This window comes from Sander vitreus, chromosome 17, assembly GCF_031162955.1.
Source record: "Sander vitreus isolate 19-12246 chromosome 17, sanVit1, whole genome shotgun sequence".
Taxonomy (NCBI): Eukaryota; Metazoa; Chordata; class Actinopteri; order Perciformes; family Percidae; genus Sander; species Sander vitreus.
In genome coordinates, this window is record NC_135871.1 from 16333603 (window position 1) to 16359037 (window position 25435).

General features: G+C 40.9%; 2 protein-coding genes across 2 annotated transcripts in view; one reads left to right on the forward strand and one right to left on the reverse strand.

Moving 5' to 3' along the window:
- The window catches only part of crtac1b (cartilage acidic protein 1b), an 18810-nt gene extending 7330 nt beyond the window's left edge, over window positions 1-11480 (forward strand). Inside the window, exons 4-14 of the mRNA XM_078273284.1 lie at window positions 101-257; window positions 2384-2518; window positions 2646-2788; window positions 5645-5781; window positions 7203-7285; window positions 8442-8542; window positions 8646-8814; window positions 9950-10095; window positions 10794-10836; window positions 10928-11071; window positions 11353-11480. Of these exons, the coding sequence (XP_078129410.1) occupies window positions 101-257; window positions 2384-2518; window positions 2646-2788; window positions 5645-5781; window positions 7203-7285; window positions 8442-8542; window positions 8646-8814; window positions 9950-10095; window positions 10794-10836; window positions 10928-11071; window positions 11353-11480 (1386 nt within the window). The remainder of the gene's footprint in view (window positions 1-100; window positions 258-2383; window positions 2519-2645; window positions 2789-5644; window positions 5782-7202; window positions 7286-8441; window positions 8543-8645; window positions 8815-9949; window positions 10096-10793; window positions 10837-10927; window positions 11072-11352) is intronic.
- A 10752-nt stretch (window positions 11481-22232) lies between these two features.
- The window catches only part of golga7bb (golgin A7 family, member Bb), a 38891-nt gene continuing 35688 nt past the window's right edge, over window positions 22233-25435 (reverse strand). The window contains 2 exon segments of the mRNA XM_078273754.1: window positions 22233-22465; window positions 23825-23926. Of these exon segments, the coding sequence (XP_078129880.1) occupies window positions 22379-22465; window positions 23825-23926 (189 nt within the window). The 3' untranslated portion in view covers window positions 22233-22378.

The window sequence follows — 25435 nt, forward strand, 5'->3', positions numbered from 1 at the left end:
ACGCCATTCCTGGTTTCTCATTCGCATTCATTCTCAGTATCTTAAATATACAAGTACAGTATATTAATAAATGTAAACCATATTTGTGTTTTTCTCCCAGGGTTCAGGCCGTTACGCCATCTACATAGCCAACTATGCCAGTGGCAACGTAGGTCCTCATTCTCTCATTGAAATGGATGAGGCAGCGAGTGATCTTTCACAGGGCGTCATTGCCCTCTCCAACGTGGCAGAGCAGGCCGGAGTCAACAAGTTCACAGGTAGGTATGAAAAAATTGTGTGTGTGTGTGTGTGTGTGTGTGTGTGTGTGTGTGTGAGTGAGGGAAAGATGTAGGCCATCATCCAGCAGGACTGGACCTTCAGTCTGATTTACAGAGACATCTGCAGAGGAGCATGTGCGTGTTGTACATATGGAGTCTGAAATATAGGACTTCAGTACACAGAGGGTGTTAGAGAGGAGGCAGTAAGGGAGAGCTGGAGAGGTGCCAGGTGAGAAAAAAAGCATGAAAGAGAATGTGATGAGTGTAAGCGTGAGAGAAGAAAGAGAGTGTTAGTGGGCTCTTTGGCCCTGTCAGCTGTTTACTCCAGTCAAAGTCAAAGCAAAGGCAAAGGGCGAGAGAGACATACATCAGACCAGCTCAACGGCCCAGAGATGGCATCTATCACAGCCGGGTGTTGTTCCCCCAGACTTCTGAAGGTGTGAATACAAGTATGTGGACATCACTACAGCACAGGGTGTTTTACGTGCAATCAGCTCAGTCAGTCTGATCAAAGTGTTACTGTACATGCCAGTAAGGGAAACGGAGACTGTATTTTCCTGCAGAGGTGAAAATGTTTTTAATACTGGTGTTATTTTAGAGATTGGTCATAGAATCACTCCTGAATCCTACTGATTTGTAATGGGATTTAAGTGACCAGTAAAATCACTGGTGAGCAGCAGCCTTCCCTGTTGGACATTTTTGTTGATAAATCACCAAAAAAGCCAAATCCATTTTAATTTCCCCTCATCTCTCTTTAAGTAAGATACAGGCTTCTGAAACAGTTTTTCCATGTGCAAACATTATATACCATTACCTGCCTCTCACATCCCACCAAAGCCAAGCACTGTATCTTATTCTTATTTGTTACATTTTATTTTATCTCGTGCATTGTCTTCACCATTTCAATGCCTCCTATTGTCTTAAATGTTGAATGTGTTTTTATTGTTTTTCTGAACTGCCATTGAAATGCTTTTGAAACTGAATAGATGCCCTTGAACTAGATTTTTTCTTGACAAGTAGCACTGAAATTCATCACCGCACCTCACCTCACTTCCCTGGCTTGGATCAACACTTCACTTAACCCTGTGATGGATACCTGTTTGGGTATCAAAGAGGAGAACAATAAATGCCAAAATGAATGATTTTGCCATTATTTGTTTCTTTGATAATAGTGCTGCCTCTATGATACTTTATTGTAACCATTGAAAAGTCCTTGACGCTAATGTCCAAGTAAGTTTTGGAAATGGTAGACGACTTTTTATTTGGAGATAACAAAATCAATCTTCATCAACCATGGATCTTTTTACATGCAGGATGTCATTTAAGCCACCAGAGGGGCAGGGTGAGCCGGCCCAGAATTGCTGTGAATGATGTACGGTGGGCGGCTTTGTCATCAAACTGCCGTTAATCAGAGCAAAGTGACAGGCAGTGAAGTTGTATATCTAATGGTTACATATCTCTGGAGAGACATTAGTGGTTTATGGCCATAGGGGGCGAGTGATATTTGTCTGGGCTGATGGAGCGGGCCAGTAAATCATGAGCGAGGCCTGACTCACAGCACTCAGTCTGCATACTTGGAAGGGCAATCAAAGCCCTTTCAACTCCATAATTAGACTCTGCTGGTCTCAGATGAGACACTTTAGTGAGACACATCATTTTATAGAATGTCATTGGAAAATCCTGGGGTGATATTGAGAGTGTATTGAACAGTCACACAGATATTTTCATGAAGAAATTACTGTTAGCTTTTGGTTAACACAAAATATTCTCAGCGTGTCATGTCTGCGTTTTTGTATTTGTTTGCCCTTGTGCCTATATGTGTAAGTGTGTGTGCGTGCGTGTGTGCGTGTGTGCGTGTGTGCTTGCGTGTGCGTGTGTGTGTGTGTAGCCCATCAGAGTCAGTGTCAGCAGAAAGACCTTGCCTGCTTAGAGGAAATGGCCTGGAAAGACAGTAATGATCTCTTGCTGTTCACCTTTGTTATGGCACTGATCTCTCTCCCTCTATTCTCTCTGTTGTTTCACCTATCCTGCTTCATTTTCTTTCTAAAACAGTCTATTCACCCTCTTTTAAAGTGACAAATTTTCTCTTACTGTTGAGCCTTGTCTCTCTGTCTCTGTTTGTGCAGGAGGGAGAGGGGTCGTGGTGGGGCCCATTGTCAGTCAAACCTTGTCTGATGTATTTTGCGTCAACGAGTACGGACCAAACTTCCTGTTCAGGAACAACGGAGATGGAACTTTTACTGATGTGGCGCAGCAGGCTGGTAAGAGGAACATGTACAGTTTAACATATCATAGGCGTAGATCTGTAATTCTATACACACATTCTGCAAAAACAATACACAAGGTAGGCTTTATCTTATGATAGAGTGTATTACCATGTACCTGTAGGTGTGGAGGACCCCATGCAGCATGGCAGAGGGGTTGCTCTGGGAGACTTCAATCGTGACGGAAAGACAGACATCATCTACGGGAACTGGAATGGACCCCATCGCCTGTACATGCAGCTGAATAACCGCAAACAAAAGTTCAAGGTGGGTCCAAATGTGTTTCCTGGGTATTTAACTCCTAATGCACATAAACAGCAATAGTTACACAAAAAACTCTTGTGTCAATATTGGCTTTAAAGTCTCAGTATGCTTCAAACGAACACGGTGGTTTGATGCATCACATGTATATTCCTGTTCCAAATGTTCACACAGGCAAAAAGGCTGCCGTCAAAGAGGGATGCAAGACAAAATGAATGGCAACATATTTTCCGTTGTACATGTAAAAAGTGACAGAATAAGTTGTATGAAGAGTGAAAAAATGGAGCTTTAGAGGAAAGTTCAAACTCTAATAACTATTGGAGTTTAGAACTTAGAACTTAATCTGATTGTTGATTATGGAAAGTAAAGAAAAATCACCCCCCCACACATACCATCGGCATTAATAAGGTTTGACATGCCATTAGACAAGCACTTTGTTTGAAGCATACTGAGGCCTTCATTATCAGTTGACAACTTACTAAATGCATACGTTGTCACATATCTTGTGGTATCTAACCATGTAGATACTCTTCAAAAGTTTTGGTTGGGACTATTTCTTTGGTAGAAAATAGTTCCAATGAAAACTGTTGGTAGGTCGGACAATAATCCAGAGTAATCAGCACTCACTTATAATCTACGGTCTTTGGTTCGAGTGATTCCCCCATCAGGCACTGCAAATGATGTAGAAGAGTTTCAGAGTGAGGTTGTGGTTCTCTCTTTCTCTCTCTTCAGAATCAATGTCTAATGAACAAGACAGCAAGTCTCACCTATTAACTCTGTGAATCCGAGAGTTATCAATGCTAACACATGGCTAGTGAATTAGCACGAGTCAGTCAGTGCTGGCCAACTTTGGGATTGAGTGGAATTTAAAGACTGACGACCAGTGATTTACTCAATCAACGACTATAAACTACCCCTGTGAGACAGCCAGCAGTGTGCAGGTGTTTGTGTAGTACGGTTAAGAGCGGCAGAGACAGAGACAGGCTCTGCTGTGTGTAAATCTGCAGTGGTTTCTTGCTTCGTGGTCTATCTGTCAGCACCTGCGACTGCATCTTTTACCAAAGAGATAAATGTCACAGGAGGCATCTTTATAGGGGGTCAAATAAGGGGTTAATGTGTGATGCTTAGCCCAGAGACAATTCCATCAGTGACACACACGGACACACACACACACACACACACACACACACACACACACACACACACAAGACAAATTGAATTAGCTAACTAATTGTTAAATCACAAGCCCACAATACATTTAAGACCCCTTTCCCCCCACACACGCTGACACTCCTACTAGCCGTGTTGACCTTTGGCATGTATAATGAAGCTGTTGTATCACTCCAGTAAACCGCTAATTAAATTGGGCTGAAACAGCAGCTTGCCTGGGTAGTTGAAAGTGCCGATTAGGCCTGTTTGTGCTTTAATTCCAATCTATTGCTGAGGTTTAAAACGCACGGATGCACACACGCACGCACAAACTCACGCACGCACGCACGCACGCACACACACAATATGTATTTAAAGAGATAAATGCCCCAAATAGAAGTTTCGATTAGTCAATTATTGTGTACCAAAATCAAAGCATGAATAATCTATTATTTACATGAAAAGTCCAACTAATCAAACAGTATATTAATTAAATGTACAAAGTAAAAGTAAAAGTACACAATTACAGTAAAAATGCACACATTTATAATATAATTTATGATATTGATTTAATATTGTAAAATGTATAATTTATCTTTCCTTATATATTAAAAGTAGAACTGTCCCTCCCTCCCTTGTGGCCCTCAGTTGGCCATCCCCTCTCCTTCACCTGAGAAGCAGAAGGTCACTGTGAGCCCTCCCCACCCCTGGCTTTATGAGCCTTATAATTAAAACAGGGAGTAAATACTGGAAGGAGTGAAGGGCTGCTCTATAACTCTTCCCCAACTTATAACCGTGTCACTGAAGCAAGGTGATATCCGTTACTTTCTTGTGCAAAAACTCCTCTGCTGAGGAGACTTTCTCTGGGCAGGAGAGCTGCAGTTTACTTTTCAGATGTAAAAAAGGCTATTGTTTTTATCTTTAGGCTTTAGATTACACTTTTACAATGAGTGAGTGAATGAATGAATGTGTGTGTGTGTGTGTGTGTGTGTGTGTGTGTGTGTGTGTGTGTGAGAGAAAGAGTCAGTGAGTGTGTGTGTGAGTAAGTAAGTGAGCAGATGACGGATCAATGTCTAACTCAAGGACTGGACACTGATTATTGATGTTGTGATTGAACTTGCGACCTTCAGGTTATGGAACAGTCTCTCTATTCAGTTCAGCTCGTATCACCTGTCATGTTGGACTGAAAACATGTAGGATGCAAGATGTAATAGTGAAAATCCTCTGATACACACAAGTATCTGTGGTGTTCTTAAATTGCACTACATTTTGTGCATCATCCTCATCTCTCTGAGTAAAGAAATAAATAAAAAATGTAATTTTAAACTGTCATCAGCATATAGAGTAACACAAAGTTACTGTATGTTTATGAAAGTTTTGGACTATTACTAAATACCTCTGAACCTTGATCTCACCCAAAAGCGACAATAATAAATAATTAAATTACAACAGCATCCAATAAAAAAAAAAAAAGAAAAAAAAAAAAAGAATATGAGAGAAACCAACCATATTCACAAATATGTGATGAGCATTGCAATAAACATTTTGTGATTAATACACCTGCAGTACAGGTCAAGTCGGTGATCACAATTTGGTTATTAAAAGGCATTTCCCCCACCTGTGTGTGTGTGTGTGTGTGTGTGTGTGTGTGTGTGTGTGTGTGTGTGTGCGTGTCTGTTTACTGACGTACCACATGTTTTTTTTTTTTCTCAGGACATAGCATCCCAGAAGTTTTCTATGCCATCCCCGGTTCGCACCGTCATGGCTGCTGACTTTGACAATGACAACGAGCTGGAGGTCTTTTTCAATAACATCGCCTACAGGGGCCCCTCCGCCAACAGGCTCTTTAGGTATTCACACATAAATAACACAAGACACACACACACACACACACACACACACACACACACACACACACACACATGTTATACAAGTATGATAGTAAGTTTTAATAGCACTTTAATCATGAGCTTAATGGACTACTCTCGTGTCTTGATTTAATATTCTAAAACTGGGCTTGGAAGCTGAGAAGAATTTAAAATTCCAAGCCAAGGATACTTATCTAGTCTGGCATCCCGCCTCCTCTTCTACACATGACTGAATCTTTCATTAAGACAGTTTTAGGTCTCTTTTTTGGCTTACCGTTTGACTTCCTCTTCAGATAATATTAATGAATTCAGGTCTCACAATGCATGAAACATATCAATTGTTAGGACTTAGTAGTAGAATAAACCCATCCTGTCTGAATAAAAATCTGATCTGGCATATTTTTTTGAACAGGATGCAAACGTCATGATGAATGTTACCATGAGCTGGTGGGTCAATTCATACTGAATATCAATAATCAGTGTAAGCCCCAGAGGTTTCCTGGATCAGAATATTCCTGCAGGCCTGGTCATTGGAGAAGAAATTATCTTTCTGGACACAATGATGTCCGACAGGGGTCACTGCTCCACAGCCTGTGGCTCTGCCATCGTCTAGTGTGAGGATAAATCAGCTAATTTAACTCTGCTCTTTGGCACTGACAAAAAGCTAAAACTATTGTGTCCAAGCTAATTAATTCAATACAACTAATCAATATTTCGCTAAGCTGAGGGGTTTAAAAGCCAGGATCAGCACATTATTATGCACTGTAAAATGAAATTATAACTTAAGGAAACTTGGATATAAAATGCATTGTCACTAAAGGTAAAGGCACTAAAAGTAATTTGTGCATGATTTCTTCCAACTAATGTTTTTCTGAAGACATTCAACTCAAGGGCAAATTCTAAAACGTTTGGCCAAAAGTGCTTTACAGAAAGACAACATTCTACGCAAATAAAAGTATGAAAGTATTGTCAGCAAAATGTATTTAAAGTACAGTAACAATAGTTAATGGTGAAGGGGCTATTAGGTGTTATATTATTATATATTATATTATTATATATTACATTATTCGGGTGTTATCACTGATGCAAAATATGTAATCAACATTTTAATGTTACTTTATAACAGTTTATCATATTTTATAAACTGATCATATGTTTTATGTGTACAATCTTAATCTGTAAAGTAACTAGTAACTACAGATGCCAAATTAATGTAAAAAGTACAATATTTCTTTCTGAAATATAGTGGAGTAGAAGTATAAAGTAAAATAGAAAAATACTCAAGCTCAAGTACTTCAAACTTATTGTGTACTTAAGTACACACTGCTTGTATATTTATAGTGGCGTTGGTATTGCTGTTTTACAGTGTTTTGATGGGTAACACTGGTATGTTGATTTGATAGGGTGAGCAGGAGAGAGCATGGAGACCCCCAGATAGAAGAGTTGAATGTTGGGGAGGCATCAGAGCCTGAAGGACGAGGAACCGGTGAGTGTGGCAGAAGACATGGCTGTCTGACAATGATGATGAGCAGTGCAAGAACAAGCCTCATATCTGCTATTCCAACATCTTACCATTAGATGGCACCAGAGCTCCACTGGGGCTTCCTTATGTGCTTTACACTCACCTAAAGGATTATTAGGAACACCATACTAATACCGTGTTTGACCCTATCCTATCAATCTGGGCTAACATTTCTAAATAATGCTTCCAGCACCTTGTTGAATCAATGACACAAATAATTAAGGCAGTTCTGAAGGTGAAAGGGATCCCCCACACCATTACACCACACCACCACCAGCCTGCCCAGCGATAACAAGGCATGACGGATCCATGTTCTCATTCTGTTTACGCCAAATTCTGACTCTACCATCTGAATGTCTCAACAGAAATTGAGGCTCATCAGACCAGGCAACATTTTTCCAGTCTTCAACTGTCCAATTTTGGTGCGCTCGTGCAAATTGTAGCCTCATTTTCCTATTCTTAGTGGAGATGAGTGATACCCGGTGGGGTCTTCTGCTGGTGTAGCCCATCCGCCTCAAGGTTGTTCGTGTTGTGGCTTCACAAATGCTTTGCTGCATAACTCAGTTGTAACGAGTGGTTATTTGAGTCAAAGTTGATCTTCTATCAGCCTGAATCAGTTGGCCCATTCTCCTCTGACCTCTAGCATCAACAAGGCATTTTCGCCCCCCAGGACTGCAGCATGCTGGATGTTTTTCCTTTTTCAGACCATTCTTTGTAAACCCTAGAAATGGTTGTGCGTGAAAATCCCAGTAACTGAGCAGATTGTGAAATACTCAGACCAGCCCCTCTGGCACCAACAACCATGCCACGCTCAAAGTTGCTTAGATCACCTTTCTTTCCCATTCTGACATTCAGTTTGAAGTTCAGGAGATTGTCTTGACAAGGACCACACCCATAAATGCATTGAAGCAGCTGCCATGTGATTGGTTGATTAGATAATTTCATTAACATGAAATTTAACAGGTGTTCCTAATAATCCTTTAGGTGAGTGTATAAATTAATAGAAAAAAAGAGTTGTTTCACATATTTAGTTCTCTGACTGTTAAAACATTAAGTCTCCCTGCATGATAATAAATGTTATGTAGGCTGTTTCCTGAAGTGTTTAGCTACATTATTACAGGAGCTGTAGCCACAGACTTTGACGGTGATGGCCGTCTGGAACTGCTGATATCTCATGGTGAAAGTGCTGCACAGCCACTCTCTGTCTACAAAGTCAACCAGGTGAGTGTTTGTGAGACCTTAAAAGTCTCAAAATCAGTTTGTCACTCAGTGTAGCGTAATCTTAACCAAAATCCTCCCTTTTCTCATTCTGTCTGTGTCTTAGGGGACCACTAACGCCTGGCTGCGAGTGATTCCCCGGACCAAGTTTGGTGCTTTTGCCAGAGGAGCTAAAGTGGTGTTGTACACTAAAAAGAGCGGACCACACACACGGATCATTGACGGTGGCTCAGGGTATCTGTGTGAGATGGAGCCTGTTGCTCACTTTGGCCTTGGTAAGTTTTTATTTCAACAATTAAAGGACAAAAAAACTGATGCAGTGAGAAGGAAAATGAAAGCTCCATGTGGAAAGCATTGTTTTAATACCTCCAGCCTGATTGGACACCCATGGGAGACTGTGGGAGGGAGCTAAGCGGACAAAGTGGGAAGAGATAGCAGACAGGTGCTGCAGCTAGAAGCTGGTTTGTAAGGAACCAGCTCCCCACCCAGGCCTGGTAGCTCAGTCCCTGCTGCTTCGCGATCCTATTCTGTATTAGGACTGTCCAAGCACAGATCAACTAGGACCTCAATTTTAATGCAAACTTTCCACACCACAGTGGCTTCAGGACAGACCTCCACATTAGCAAAAGCTTCACTACTGGTAGACATGTAAGATGTACTACTCTAACCTCCACTGTAATATTCTTTGGCTCTCAGGAATCATACCTGCTGAGTAGATCACTGTCTGGCAAGGTAACTCAAGATCTGTTTACATTAGAAATTCCACTTTAATTAAGGGCTGCAGAGGCCCTCTGGAGATGGGCTTTCTCTGTCTGATTAAAATAGTTAATGACTCTCACAGTGTAGTCTTATTTTGACCACGTTTAATTTACGGGATTGTTCAGGTGCCACCGGAAATTCCACCTGATGTCCCTCATTTCGGCCGGATGTCCATCACCTTCTGCTTTCTTTGTGTTGGCATTTTAAACTCTGGTCGATTTAAGAGGACTAAGGTTAACTGCTCCTCAGATCTCTACAGGGTAAATCCAATCAGCTAGCTAGACTATCTGTCCAATCTGAGTTTTCTGTTGGATGACTAAAAAACCTTTGAACGTACACGTTCCATCAGAACAAGTTACTTCCTGAGGCTATTTTGCAGAGGCATCGTAACTCCGTCTGGCACTTAGCACCGCCCAAGACAATTGTGATTGGTTTAAAGAAATGGCAATAAACCAGAGCATGTTTTCTCCCATCCCGGAATGCTGTGTGGACTAGCCAGACCCTCTGCAGCACTGTGCTGTAGAGGAAGGTCTGGCAATGCGAGACTAATGAAAAATAGAAAAAGGAGAAAGCTTTATGAGCCCTCAAGAATCACTAAAGGACTTTTAAATGTTCCTCTGTGTGTTGTGTCTGTGCTGTACGTCTGACCAGGTAAGGATGTTGCCACCAATGTTGAGGTGTACTGGCCAGATGGTCGTTCAGCGGCCCGACCCCTGGAGCCTTCAGATGTCAACACAGTGCTGGAGATCCACTATCCAAGAGATGAGGAAGAAGTCACTCCTACTGTGGAAATAGAGGTACAACAGTGCTTCATAATAATCCTCAATGTGCATCATCTGAAAGATCGTTATTCTTTGCAGAATTGGCTGGCACTCCCAGTGGTAATGTCAAACAAGTAATTTAAGAATTGCACTAAGATGAGAGGGCTCAAAGGAACACATAGACTCCAGGCTTACAATGTGTTACCTGGTTTGTGCTAATTAAATTGAAAATGTCTTTTAGGAACAGGAGCAGACAGTAATATGATAAGTGCACTATCTGCTTTATTACCGGATCTTGTGTTTGGAAGATAATCCCTGAATCAAATACTAGTTTTAACAGTTTTAAAAGATGCTACAGATGGGTGACAAATTATTGAATGATATTAAATATTAAATGAAAAATAAACAAAGTGTCTTAATAAGGTGTTGGGTTCTCCAGAGCAGCTTCCATGTTTGTTGTCATAGATTTAGTATTCCCTCATTTGGTATTTGGATGATGGTGGTTGAGAGTGCTGTCTAATATCATTAACACAATTTCTATTGTTCTATTGTTCTAATTTATCAAGCCATTCAGTGACTCCTCATGTCCTGTGGATCAGGGCATTAGTTATGTCTCCAGCTATTTTATCAGGTTTTTCCATTATTTGTCACCTGCCTGTATAATCACATACAGCATCTACACTTTTCATTCAAAAAACATGCTTGTTTCTAATCAGACTGACTGTGTCTTACAGTGTGGTCATGGGTTTGCTCTGAATGAGAATGGCCGTTGCACAGGTAAGTTGCAAAGATGTTTCCGTTGACCACTCTATGCTTGTGTCGTTTAAAATCAAAGTGTCTTTCCTTCCCTCGCTTCCCCCTCCCTCAGATAAAGATGAGTGTACCCAGTTTCCCACTGTGTGTCCCTCTGACCGCCCTGTCTGCACCAACACCTATGGCAGCTATAAGTGCCGTGCCAAGAGGAGATGCAACCAGGGCTTTGAGCCCAACGATGATGGGTCAGCCTGTGTGGGTGAGTGGTCCTGGCAGAATCAGGGTAGACTTAGCTGGATTACCAAGATCAGGAGAACAAAGGAAGCACTGCAAGAGAACGAGATGCCTTAAGCTGCCTTAATTACTCTGGTTTTGAGTAAAGGCTTAGAGGTGCTAACATTCCTCTGACCTTGTCCCCTCTCTGCACCCTGCTGTCTTGCATGACTAACTCCCCCATGTGAATGAGCTCTCTTTCAGCCATAAAGACGCAGAATGTTGGCTAACTTTTCCCTGCCCTCTCTTTTGCCTCTTATTCTGCAGCCCAGGTGGCTTACTTTGGGGGGACGCGGTCTTCTGGAGAACGCAAGCGTACGGGCCTTTCTTTCTGGATGCTCCCTGTCTCTGTGCTACCACTTGTCTCTACCCATCTTCAGACTGGACTACTGTAGCGGTCACTGTCTTCTCCCCTTCCTAACTCTCTCCACTGCTAAATGGGGATGCACAGAACCTCTCAGATCAAACTTTTCACTGAACCATCTACTACTTCTTCTCTTCTTGTCTGCTATCTATTTCCATCAGTTATTTACAACCTTGCCCCCTCCTCACTGCTGCTATGTGTCACCTCTTGGCTCCCAGCCCCCTCTGGACTATAAAGAAACACACAGGGAGCATGCTCGCTGGGAACTACGGGGTTCAGGACTAACTGTGTCAAACTCGCAGAGCCCTCACGTCATCACCTGGCACTTATCTTAGTGGGACCTGAACTGAGGCCAAGTCAATAAGTGGAGCTGCAGCGTATAAACAACTGCTCATACTTTACAGCAGACCGATCTATTGGCTTCACACACCACATTTATTAGAGACACACTGAGACCCCATCTGTATCTCCATAATGTCACTATGGTATTCCTTGCAATGTCACTCTTATTCTTATTATGGGCTTACTGGGATGCCTAGGAACACCAGGTATCCAAGCTTTAGGCTTGTGTGTGTGTGTGTGTGTGTGTGTGTGTGTGTGTGTGTGTGTGTGTGTGTGTGTGTGTGAGAGAGTGTGAGTAACATATGCCAGACCATCTGTCTTTGATGGCAGGTCACATCCAAGTTACTATACTTATGAATAATACAACAGCACAGTGAAAAATAAACACACGTGTGTGTGCAAATTAACAACAAATTAAAAAAATGTAAGTACAATAGCCGGAAGGTGTACTTGAAAACATAATTTACATAGCAATTTTTAAATCATTTTTCACATAATGCAGAACTGCACATTGCTTATTTTCCCTTTTGATTAAATAATGGGCCGGTAACAAGAGCATGAAGACAAAAGGAAGAGGATGTGGATTTTCATGGAACATGGAAATTAATGTTCTTGAAAAATACCTCAAACAAAACTTACCAGTTCATTTAATGTAGCGCTGGTGATGTTTGAACAGCGATGGAGGTTTGTGGCACAGAGGAAGAAACTCATCAGTAGGGTCAATTCATTGTTGATTTTGGTCTTTTTAAGGGATTTGTTGTCAGTAAATAAAATCTAAAACATCACCAGACGTGTCCTTTGAATTGAGAATATTAAATGAACGTCAACTCAAAATATTTCATGTTATTGATAACTTGGCACCCTTTCCCATTAAAATTAAATAAATATCAAGAAGCAAAGGAAAGATGTGTGACTATATGGGGGTTGTGATTTTATGCATTAAATTAAAACAAACCTCACTTGTCGTATTACTGTAATGTGTGTGAGGTGATCTTTTGTTTTTAGGTTGTACACACAGTAGTGTTCATAGTGAAGCCCTCGGCATACTGTGGTGAAGTAAAATGCACATGGAACCCTTCATTTTCTATTCAACACTACATACATCATTATTGTCACGTTCCCACGTGTTTCTTGCAACTTTTCAGGAAATTAATAAATATTTTGGCAGAAAAGTTGACCAAAAAGTGAAAACATTGTCGTCTACAAGATATTGACACAGAGTTTTGCTTCCACATTATTCTGCAGGGAAGAATCAGCTCTCCTCAGCAATCCCACTACAGAAAATACAAAACACAATCCTCTTATCCAGAGTTAGACCGCGATCACTGTCATAGCAGAGGATAGATTCATCAAGTGTTGGCAAGTAAAGTTATCCAGAGTAGTGACTGTGTGTGTGTGTGTGTGTGTGTGTGTGTGTGCGTGCGTGTGTGCGTGCATGCGTGTGTGTAAACGTGTGATTCATGGATTTCTCCATATTCACTCACTGAGGCAAGTGTTATATATTTTGGAAATATTTGGCCAAAAAAACACATTCCATTTAAGAAACAGCACCAGACTGGACCCCTTGACATCAGTCCCCGAGCCTGCTAATGAGCTGGACCCAAACCACAGATGCCACCTGTAAATATCAAACATTTCAGCTGAGACTTAGAGACTGAACTTATTTCTCTCAGAGACATTTGTAATGAAAACTAAGAGGCATCGGAGCATGAAAAACTAATAAACAAACACTGATGGATGTGTTAAAGCAATTAGAGTTACTCGCTACGGATCTGTGTTGGAATCACGTCGACAATGTTGTCATGCTCTCTGTGTAAGTCAAAGACTGTGGAGGAGAGCGAGACCAAGGGTTTAGCAACGTCATGTCCACTCAAGTCAAATCTTTGAATGTTTACTCGGAAATGTTAACTAACAGATATGTCAAAGAGGTTCAACTGAGGTTGCTGTAATGATGTGATTGTAAGGACAGAATGGAAACTTTTTTGTAGTTTGAATCACACTCTTGGGTCACACTTGAACTGATATTTAAGCTCACAGTTTGCATGAACAATGAAATCCACAGGTGTTTATCAAAATTTCACACTTTAAAAGGACATACCGGTGTTTTGACCCTTTTGCTCACATTCTTCTACTTAATCTCCTCAATCCTTATAACAATGTAGTTATCTGTTGTCAAATACATGGTTGTGTGAATCCAGTTTGTATCTTTTCCTATACATGTGTTGAAATGGGTTGTGACATTTCAGCTAATTCTGACAGGATACCACTGAAGATTGTTGGCTATTTGACAGCTTTTAACTATATGTACATGCAATATGTAACCAAACATCCCATTTACAGCATTTATATACTGTATCTACGCTGGCCATTGAAATCACAAGTCATTATACAAGACTCAACTTGAGATAAGCTTTTCTGTGTCAGCTGAAACTTGAGTTTATTCAAAATATGAGGCAATGTTGAATAAATGAAAACCCAATATCCACAGCGATGGATTACAATGCCCAGAAACTAGAGTTACATATTTTTGGGATAGTCTGGAAGTTCATGGCTACAAAAAGATAGCGAAATGACACATTCATCAGTAACTACAATAACAGAATAGACTCCACTAAGAGCAAGGTAAGCCTTTCACTCTGGGATTCTTAAACTGTGTAATGTACCTTAACAGTGTCATTGAAAGATGGCCAACGACCTGCAGGATGGATGCTCTGTGTGTGTGTGTGTGTGTGTGTGCGTGTGTGCGTGTGCGTGTGTGTGTGTGTGTGTGTCTGGCATGGTCACTGCCACGGCATTGTTTTGCACCCCAGAGGCTCCAGCTGTGTTTCTTTCTGCTAAAATGAACAGCAATTGGAGATGTCCCTGTACAAAATAAAACCTGGAACACAATGCTCAATGTGTATGTTTCAGGGGAGTTTGGGCCAGTGTTTGTGTGTGGACATGTGCTCCATGTGGAAAAATAACCCAAATGCCTTTTCTTTTTGCGTGCTTCAGACCACTAATCACAGAATGCCCCACAAATAGCACAATATATACATGCCACAAAAATGACAGAAGATCAGATATACAGTAGACGGATATGTAAAAGGAGCAGAAGGAGACGAGAAGAAAAAGCTGTATAAATGTGGATGTATATACTGTAGTGGCCATTTATTTTTAGCCGCAGCCAGGCGGTATGCATGTTTATTTTCTCTTAAGTTTTGTGAAAACGAGCTTGTCCCTGATGCTAACAACCGAGCAGGCTTTTCAGAGCTTCATAAGTGGAGAGTGGTGCTGTGTGCAAACTCCTGTCTCCTGTGTTTTCAGGCCAGTACAGACCTAATTCTAGTAATGCATTTGGGGTTCGTTGCAGCCTGTGATCAAATTAATGCTCCATCATCCCTGCCTAAAAACATTTCAAGTCATTTGATTAAAATTTATTTGACCAATTTCATTGTGCCCAAACACTGAAACAAGTCAACGACATTACAGATTAAGCTACTTTAACAACCACTTGAGCATGAATAGCATCACACAGATGGCTGTTAAGTAGGTTGTAGGTTATTGTAATTGCTAATTTCAAGCCATTTTTCCAACACGTCAAAGACACAGTAATTAAATAAGTGATAACACATTAAATGCATTGTCATTCATTATATTTCTTTCCCTACGTACATGGTCTGGAACAACTCTCAGTATGCAATGGGCATATATGTACAGTTTAAAGAAAATTCTGTTCAGTTTTTCAACTTGTATTTGTAGTCAGCCTTTATTCCTGTTTCATCCCTGCTCTCTGCAGGATCTCCTCCCTGCTTCTGTTCCACATTTAAAAAGTTAAAAAAAAAGTTTAGTTGCCCCAAGCAACAGATCTAAGATGAACTACACACAATAACCTTTGTTTCACGATTAACCAAGGTGATCAGAAGTGACATTTTAACTTGAACCACATGTTTAACACTGTTTTTATGTAGCATTCTGGGCTGCACACAAAACAAGGGCTGTCAATCACGCTGAGGTTAGATAAACTGAGCAGATAGTCATGCCAAAGCCAACAGGCAGGGCAGCGGTAAGCTATAGTGCAGGAAAAAATTGATTTAAAGGAGAGTCTCCAAAACAGGCCAAACACAGAGAGGAATCCTGCAGTTTCCAACATGTTTTACTTCTTTGTCTCTTCATAGAGCGACTCACCACTGGGTGTTTTTACAGCAGTAGTTCAAAACAAATGTTGAAAATCAGATACAACATCTATACACATGTTCAAAGGGTCTGTGTGTGGGTGGGGTTTTGTGTACAGAATGTCTGCGTCTGAATCTCTCGGTTGCCTCACAGGGGTTTAATGCACAATCATATCTCACTGTGATCTTGAAAATGGGCGGATGTGAATAAATGTTTGATCGGCCTGAGTGAGCACAGCCAGAGTTTTGATGCCTCATGAGACTCTGCAGTAGACTACCAGAGTTAACAAATGATTCTATTTAACTGAATTTCAAAGTTTAGTTGTGTTTGCTGAGGGGAATGAACTAAATGTGTATTTGTGTGTGATTCCAGTAAGAGATGAGCATCAAGAGCAGAATATAGGAGTGAACACCCTCTTCTAATGTCACTACAGACCTAGTCTGTATCCTCGACGTTCCACTTCCGGGATTGCTCCGGTGCTGCAGGAAATTCCAACTGGATGCATGTCTTTTCGCCGATGTCCGTTTCCTTCTGCTTTCTTTGTGTTGTAATTTTAAACTCCGGTGGATTTATAAGGACTATGGTAAACTGCTCCTCAGATCTCTGCAGGGTAAATTGAGACAGATAGCTAGACTATCTGTCCAATTTGAGTTTTCTGTTGCATGACTAAAACAACCTTTGATCGAGTTCCTTCCTGAGGCTATTTTGCAGCGGCTCCGTGCTGAGCCTAGCGCCGCCCATGACAATTGTGATTGGTTTAAAGAAATGCCCATAAACCAGAGCACATTTTTCTCCCATCCCGGAATGCTGTGTGGACTGGGCAGACCCTCCTCCGCAGCGCTGTGAAGGAAGGTCTGGCAAAGCGAGACTAATACAGACCTGACTTTTCTCTCATGCAAAGGGGCTTCATGTTTGATGCATTACATGCAAGCACACGATTGTAAACTTCACTATATTGACTGCTCTGCGTTTGCCAGGCACCGCTGCCAGTCAAAATATTTCTGGAACACAGAGGCAGTGGTGGGATACTGATTTTCTGTCATTTGCAGGAATAAACATTTTAACAAATCAATACCAGAAAGTGACTTTTTCCCTTCTGGGAGGCCGTGACTCAGACTGAAAAGAAATTGTGGAAAAGGTAAAGCAGGCCACATTTTTCCCCTGTTTAGAGAATAAGGAATATAAGAGCAGGAAGGGCGTGGAGGAAGTAGAACGGACAGAGAAAGTGTCGTGCAGCCAAAGAAAGAGGAATTTTAAAACTTGGTAACTCAAAACAATTGCAGCAACAATCTGTAGCAGGAGGTGGGGGAAAAAAGATTTTAAGCAACAAAGGAGGTCTGTGTAGAGGAAGAGAGTAGCTTGTTAGCGTGAGAGTGACCTTTCCCCACAGGTGTTGAGATGTTTCTTCAGTCCTCTGCTGTCTTTGAGAAAATATCAGTTCACTCTCACCGCTCCTCCTCTGTCTCCACTCGTGTGATCAACACTAAGCCTCAATATCTGCCAGAAAGTTATCACTCACTTTTGGCCTTATGAGCAAGCTATGATGGATCTACTGTACACCTCTTTTACACACACAGACACACACATACAAAAAGCAGGTTGGGTGCTCACCGCTGCAAAACATTGACATATTTTCACCTTATAAAGTTGATATGGCAATAGTATTAGCAAACAGTTGCCCATTTACACATCTAGCAAACATGAAACAGCATTATTATTATTGATTTGGAGTTGTGTTTCTGTCCACTGGTGAATTTAAGACATTATTCACTCTGTTATTAACTCTGTTTTGGTCGGCACCAACTCCTCTGGTAAATATATGGCTCTTAAGCTGCTAAATGCTTCACCATGTTCACAAGAAAGTTTTTAACCCTGTTTGTCTGCAGCAGAGGTTTTCCAACTGTGAGGCAGCTCAGAGGGAGCATACAAATTATACTCTTCTAAGCCATCAAATCTGAACACTGACATTCTACACTGAATTTTAGATTGACTTACACTTTCCGAGGCTATATATCCTGCGACGCAAATGACTGTCCAAAAATGCACTTAGAAATCACTGAGGTTGGCACCAGTAAAGTATATTCTTTAGATACTGCCGGTAGCATAAAACCACAATAATACAACATAATTCATCAGTTGATTTATGTTTTGTATTAATAATCTGAATCGGCAAAGTAACATAAAAAGTACATTTGGTTTCCAAAGTAGAAGGATAAAGTAGTATAAACTGGAAATACTCAAGTAAAGTACAAGTACCTCAAAATTGCACTTAATTACTTGAGTAAATGTACTTTAAACCGTAAACCTTAAATCAAGAGTTTACCTTCCAGTACCGACCACCTGGAGATCCTGCTGCCCTCAGGTGACATGCCTTGGTCTATTGGTAGTTTCCTGCTGTGGACATCCTGAGAACTGTATGTAAGAGAGAGACACATGCAGGGATCGAGTTTCTAACTTTTTTCTAAAGTTTCTATCTGTTAGATACCAACAGCAGCCTGCAGTCACAATGATTCTCATCTCAACTTCATCAGACACTTTATTCATGTCTTGGAGACAGTTGAAACTCTTCTCTACAGGCTTTGAATAATACTAAACTTTGAGAAGAAAATACACAAATTAATTTCAATAACTATGCAAACAATCAAATGTAAACACACAAATAGCATCAAGATAAAATATAAATTCCTCTCTTAGCAGCATAACCGAGGGACTTTGTTGATCAGGGATTTCACTTCCTGTTATCTGGTACTTACTTTGTTTGAACACACACACACACACACACACACACACACACACACACACACACACACACACACGCACCTTGCAGCATTAAACATCAATGAAATTTTAGTCTCCCCAAGGACTCAAAGCAACTCAAAGAGGCTGGTACCAAGACTCTACACATCATCTTATACAGTTTTAGAAATACATGAATATTCTCTCATTTGTAACAGCATATCACACATACAATACTGATGACTCCACGTGTCTGAACAAACTTGCTGCACTCTCAAATACAGTACAAGATAAATATACAGTATGACGTGGGAATTTACATACAGAAATGGACTATACATCATCTCCGTTTCTCCTTCAAAGACAAGTGTTAGCACAGAGGTTATCTTGATAGTCAGGATGATAGGTTCAAGGACCCAAAGTTTAATCTGCTCCGTGATAGTGTACTTGTATATCAATGCACATCTTTTTATGTGATAATCTTCACTCCCTTGGTCTTCATTAATCAAGTCATTCTTTAAAGAACAAGCTACATAACGCCTTATAATATGGCACACAGTGCTTCTTTTTCACCTCAGCCTTAAAGGATAGGTTCAGATTTTTTTGTAGTTTACAGAATACACTACTCAGGCCCATAAATTCATTGAAAGAGTTATTGGCTACTGTTAACATTCCTCCTGTAATTGTTCCTGCTCTCTCAATGTATATATGGCAAGGGGATACTTAAGAGTCAGAAGCATTCATTCTCTAGGCTCCAATTGTTCATGTCAATCCCTCCAATATTTGTAGAGATATTTTATTTTTAGTCTAGAAAGTGGTGGACCAACCGACAGGCCAACAAAGCCATCTCTAGAGAGGTTAGCATGGTTAAAATGTGAACTAATCCTTTAGGAACTTTATATTTTGAATTTGGCACATTTCAGACTTCCCCCTGAGGGTCATCATCATTACCCCTCTATTTACCTCCACAATAATAACTGACATTGTTACTAACAATATCATAAGCTACATTATCAACACAATTGTGGACAAAATGAAATCCTCATTTTATAGAAGATACTGCAAAGCAGCTCACAGCTGTATAGATGATGTGCTTTCATAGCTGCTCTATCACTTGATTCCCAAATTAAAGATATACCAAAACATAAAAACTAGTAGTGGGCAACAGTGATGTTTTGGAATTATATAGCATAATGGCATTCCCATCCACTTCTTTACACTTCACAAACTCAGTGGTCATTGACAAGCATGTACAGTGCAGTTCTTAACCTTTACAGTTTATACACACTCATTGTTTTTTTCTTTATACATTGTCCAATGAGCTCCTTTATTCACTTATTGACAGTGTTGAGTCGGAGTGCTGAGTTTTTAATTGGTCAGTCCATCAGCCCCAGGTTGGGTATCCATTCCACTGGGATGAAACATGAAGGCATCAAAAAGAACAGGAGGCTGAACACAAGCACAACTGAACTCAACTGCTGTGGTAAACTGTCTTTGGAGGTTCATCTCACTCATCCAGGCAGTAAAACTTTGAGTTGAAATTAAACTATCTGCTGAGGCTGAAGCAAAACGACTTTCCAGTGAGTGGTTTAACTACAACTTCACACTGCTCTGGTAAAAGTACACAAGGCTGATTGCAAGGCAGGGGCTCTGATGAGGGATTTGCTCAAAACGAACTATGTGGCTAAAGAAGAGGCAAAGAGCTACATTCTCAGAGTTGATTTAGAGATCATGTTATGAGGCGGGTTTAAAGACAACAAAACTGAAAATGATAAAAGAAAGAAGAAGACAGATACTGTGGGAACAGAATGCAAAGATGCTGACACCCAAACATTGCTTAAGTTTTTTCAGGTTTTGTTTGATACTGGGTGGGTGTGCTGTCTACTGGCATCAACATTGTTGCTACATAATGCCTCCACACACAAATAAGTCAGACAGGATGCACTATTTCCCACAAGAGAGACAGATTGTATGCTCCTCAGGTTCTAAAGATAATGTACAAGAAAGGAAGCTGCAGGGCAGTGCGGTAGTGTGAGTAAGTAGTACTAGAAATGATTTGAATCAGACTATGAATCAGATTTTGCCTTTACACTCAAATTCCTGTAGAATTGTTTTAATTCAGAAATGCAGAACTTCCTCAGTCTGTCACTAGAGAAAGCAAAATGACATACAACTGCCCCCTACATTTCTGATAATAAATAACTAACAGATGACACCAATGAACATAAAGACTTGGATGTCAGAGACATTTTTAATCTAAGATCTTTATCTGCATCAACATTACTCTGTATTTCTTAATGTTGTTGTGTGCATGTCAAATATGTTCTAGATGTTCTTTTATGTTCTAGACATTCTTTTTTGATTAATGCTGTTTTGCATTTTGTATAATTAGAAATAATCTGCATCTACATGAGCAGCAGAGACAGACTAGAATAGAGTATCAGGTATTAGACTGTGCATGCTGATTCTCCTACACACACCTATATTCGCATCCAAACACACACCTGTCATTAACACCCTACTGGTTACCACACAATGTGTGTTCGGTTCTCATTTGGGATACTGATCATTCCTCTTTGACGTCTCCCTAATGATCAGTAAGCTCTCATCTCAACATAGGTGAGGCTGGGACTAATGGAACAGACACATACACAACACACCAGATACAGTACATGTACACACTACCAGGGAAACTAGCGCAGGCTTACAGGGCCTGGGATTGCTTGTGTTCTCAATGAGAACTCGTTGACTCCAACTCTACATCTGCCAATCTGTATGCAGGAACGCTTGGTCACTAGCCACAGGTGTGTGTATATACTGTATGTACTATGTGCTTGTATGTACCCTGCTAGTGTCTGTATGAGTACTGCATGCATGTGTATGTAGGAGTATGACCTACAGCTGTGATGTGGATCACTAGTATCCACTGCTGTGAATAAGGATAAATAATCCAAGGTGCTCTCTGTTAGCCGTTTGATATTGAAGCCAATGCATATGAACAGAGCAGTCCCACAGCAGACCCAATTTGCCAGCATTCAAAGTGGCTTGACCCCAACCAGCTGACATGAATGCAATCATTCAGCCAGACCGGGGAACATTGGGTCTCCCAGGAGCCCGGCAGTTTTCCTACTTCCAGATTTCAGAGCTGAAGCACAGACCTAAGACTACACTGTCAATGCGTCAGCAGATAGACATAGTGACGGTGGCCCCCCTGAAAACAATCAAGCACTGACATCCAGTCTAATCAAGGGTAAGCCTGCTGAATCAGCTATACGACAGAGATGATGTGACTCATGGAAACAGACGTGATGGAATGAGAGAAAAGGTGAATGGAAAAATTGGAACAAAAGAAATCATGATTAGTTTGGTTTGGACAGCTATTGGAGAGTAAAAGATATTCCCTCACAGACACTCTGGATGTTGGCTCGTATATGTGTCTACTGCCTGTGTGTGGGTTCTGTTGCAACTGTGTTTGTTCTGCTGTCCAGTGTGTTTGTGTAAACCAGTTCCTATTCTCGAAGTGGTACGTCGCAGGCCCCAGTAGGGAGAGTGTGAGTGCTGTGGATCACCTCCTTGCCTTTTTGCTCTCCACTCTTAGTCTTAGAACCTGGTGCTCTCATGTTTCAGCATGCGGATGTTGGTAAGTGTCCCGCTGCCCCTGTGGTGGTACCCGTAAGCCTGGCGCTGCCCCTCCAGTCACCGGGCGCTGCTGCCTGCTGACGACATGCTGCTGCTGGGACTGGAGCTGCCCGAGCCCCGGTCTTCAAACACACTGATCTCTAGCTGAGGAAATGAAGAATGTCAAGGATCATCACGTATTAAAATACAGGGTTGAGAAAGTGCTGGTGGATACAATTCCACAACCCCCGACAACAGCCCTGGATCCTTTCATATCCAAACCCTCTGCTCACTTGTACTAGATGTGTAAAGCTAGACCAGACTGCAAGACTTTTGAAATCTACATGTTTCTGTACTGCTCTCACTTTTCATCCCAGTGATGTCTTGTAAATGTGGGGGTGCACAACTTAAACAACTGATATCAGTTGAGGTGTACTCATGAGATTTTTCTACTTGGAGAGATCAGTGACTGGCGTGAATAACTGCAAAATTCAACAAAAGCACACAAGAAGTCACATTGCATGGTCTTCTCCTGTCTAAAACTCGTCTCCAAGGTGCTTCAGAAATGATTGCATCTTCTTTTTGTTTAAAAAATGTTGTAGAATCTGGAACAGCTTGTGACAAGGTGAAGATATGTCTCAAGACCACTCAATTTAGATTTGCGGATTTGCCCACTTAAGGGTTTTTGAGTCAAATCTCAATGTGTTTAAATTTAAATTGTGATCTCAAAGTGATACAAGTGTGATGCATGCTATGCAGTTCGTTGAGAGAATGAGGTATCTAACTAGCCTTCATAAACAGAGACCATATTGTATAGGAATGCATTGACTAATAAGTGTTGGTAATCGGTTGGCCCTGTGACTTGGAGCCTGTTCTTTGAGCCAGGTCTGTGTGATGGTCTACTGGACACATTCTCTCGAATGAGGACATGAGGAACTGACATGAGGTACTGTGAAGGAACACTCCGACTGACATAGATAGACACACATCTGGCCACTTAAAATAACAAAAAACATACAATGAGTGTGAAGAGAAAATATTGTGATAGAGCACCTTATTTTGGAATGACTAAACAGAACAAGATGGCCTGAGCAAACAAAACACAACATCACAAGTGCATACACACCTTAGGCTGCTGATTCATCACATCCCCCTTTGTCTTTTTCACATTTTCTTATCAAAAGACATTTGAAGGTAGCATGCATGCTTTTTTCAGCCCTGTCCTGCTTCAGCTTTACTCCTGGGAATGACAGTTGGCCATTGAACAGCTCCTCTGCAGCAGCTGGAGTTTAAGTGCCTTTTTCAAGGGCACCTTGATGGTAATTTATGAGGAAGAGAAGGTACTTCATATTCATTTATCTAACCCAGATGTTTCTAGCAGTTCCAGTAATTCTAAGTGGAGACCTTCCACTCATGAACCCTGGTTTCTTCAACCTCTAAACTACTGCCAGCTCCTCTCAGTCTTTTATATGTCTGACTGTCCTTTTTGTTGCACACTTAAAGCAGCAGACGAGCAAAGGATACAACCCTCATTCCTCTCTCTACGGGGTCTGTTAGCAGCAGACCTCTAGGAGCGTAGATCTTCTCATTCTGCTCCTGGACGTAGCCTGATATCTTCTTCAGCACCTGGAGTAAAACAGAGGGGTGGAGAGGAGTTAAAAAAGGACAGAGGTACATTTGGAGATAATCCAGATTTGTTTAGAACCATTGGAGGCATGACGAAAACCTTAAAAACACAAGCAGAACATGTGATCTAGCAGAAAATAATATTCCAACTGTGGATCCATTACCCGCATATTACTTTTCAAGTGCACTCTGTGTTACATGCAATTACGACGGAGCATTAGGGCCACATCAAAGGAAAAAAAATAAGGAAGAAGATATTTTTTTAATTTATTTTGCATTTCGAGAATAAAGTCGAAATGTCGAGAATAAAGTCAACATGACGAGGATAAAGTTGAACTATACCATTTCGAGAATAATGTCGAAATGTCGAGATTAAAGTTGAAATGACGAGAATAAATTCAACTCCTTTATCACTTAATCACATTAGAGCGACTGTCCGCCATGCCAGCTGCCATGTAGGCAGCATCGTTGATATGGGTTACATCCTTGGAATGCCGCGCTCGCCTGAGCGCCACTCCTTCATGATCAAACAAGTTGATCAATTGTCTTATTGTGTATTGTGATACAACATATCCTCTCTGTATTGCACGTAGGTGTAACCATCGATACCCTTTCATCTGTCCATTACAAGCTATTTCAGTTTGCAGGAATACGGCCACCTCTTCCAAGTTTGTGTGGTTTCTCCTCCTGAACAGACGCAACTTTCGGCACAGTCTCTTCAAAGTCCTAATACTTATCACCATACTGTGTTTATGAACTAAAAGAGAAAGAGTTCATGCATTTTGTAGAATACAATAGGTAAAGTTAGTAGTTTGGTTTATTCTCAAAAGTCCGACTTGATTCTTGAAATAGGCTATCAAGTTTTTTCTCGACGTTTCGACTTTATTCTCAAAATACAAAATAAATTAAACATCTTCCTCCTTAATTTTTTTCCCTTGATGTGGCCCTAATGCTCCGTCGTATGTAATAACCATGTACCTAAAAGAGGCTAACAAGGACAGGACTGCAGCAACTTTAACCTCCCCCTGTGCCGTCTTGGGTGGAAAAAAATAAAAAATGGAAGAAATGAGTTTGCAGTCCTTCTGTGCATAGTTAGCATATGACATACGATACTAACTCTCTCGAGTCATTGCCCGTCTTTATTTTTCCTGAACATTATAATCTAAACTCAAAGTAATTCCATTATGCTCTAAGTACGGCAGTTATTTTTATACATAGTTCCAAGCTACTCATGTCAAGCAAGGCTGTATGAATTGAATTACTAAAATTGACGAGAATGAGCTTTTCTCTTTTTGAAGTTTTCCATTTGGAAGCTTTAGTTCCTAATTCCAAAGATGGCCCTCTCAGGCTAAATGTCATGCCTTGGTTAACTGTCGGGGCAATTTGGAAACAGTCTCAAATGTGAGGTGGACAGTTTATTTGGATTGCATTGGCACTGGACTTATTTCTCAGTTTTGCAAGTGAGTATTGCATCAAATGTGCAAAAACCACAGAGCAGCAGTGGAGTGA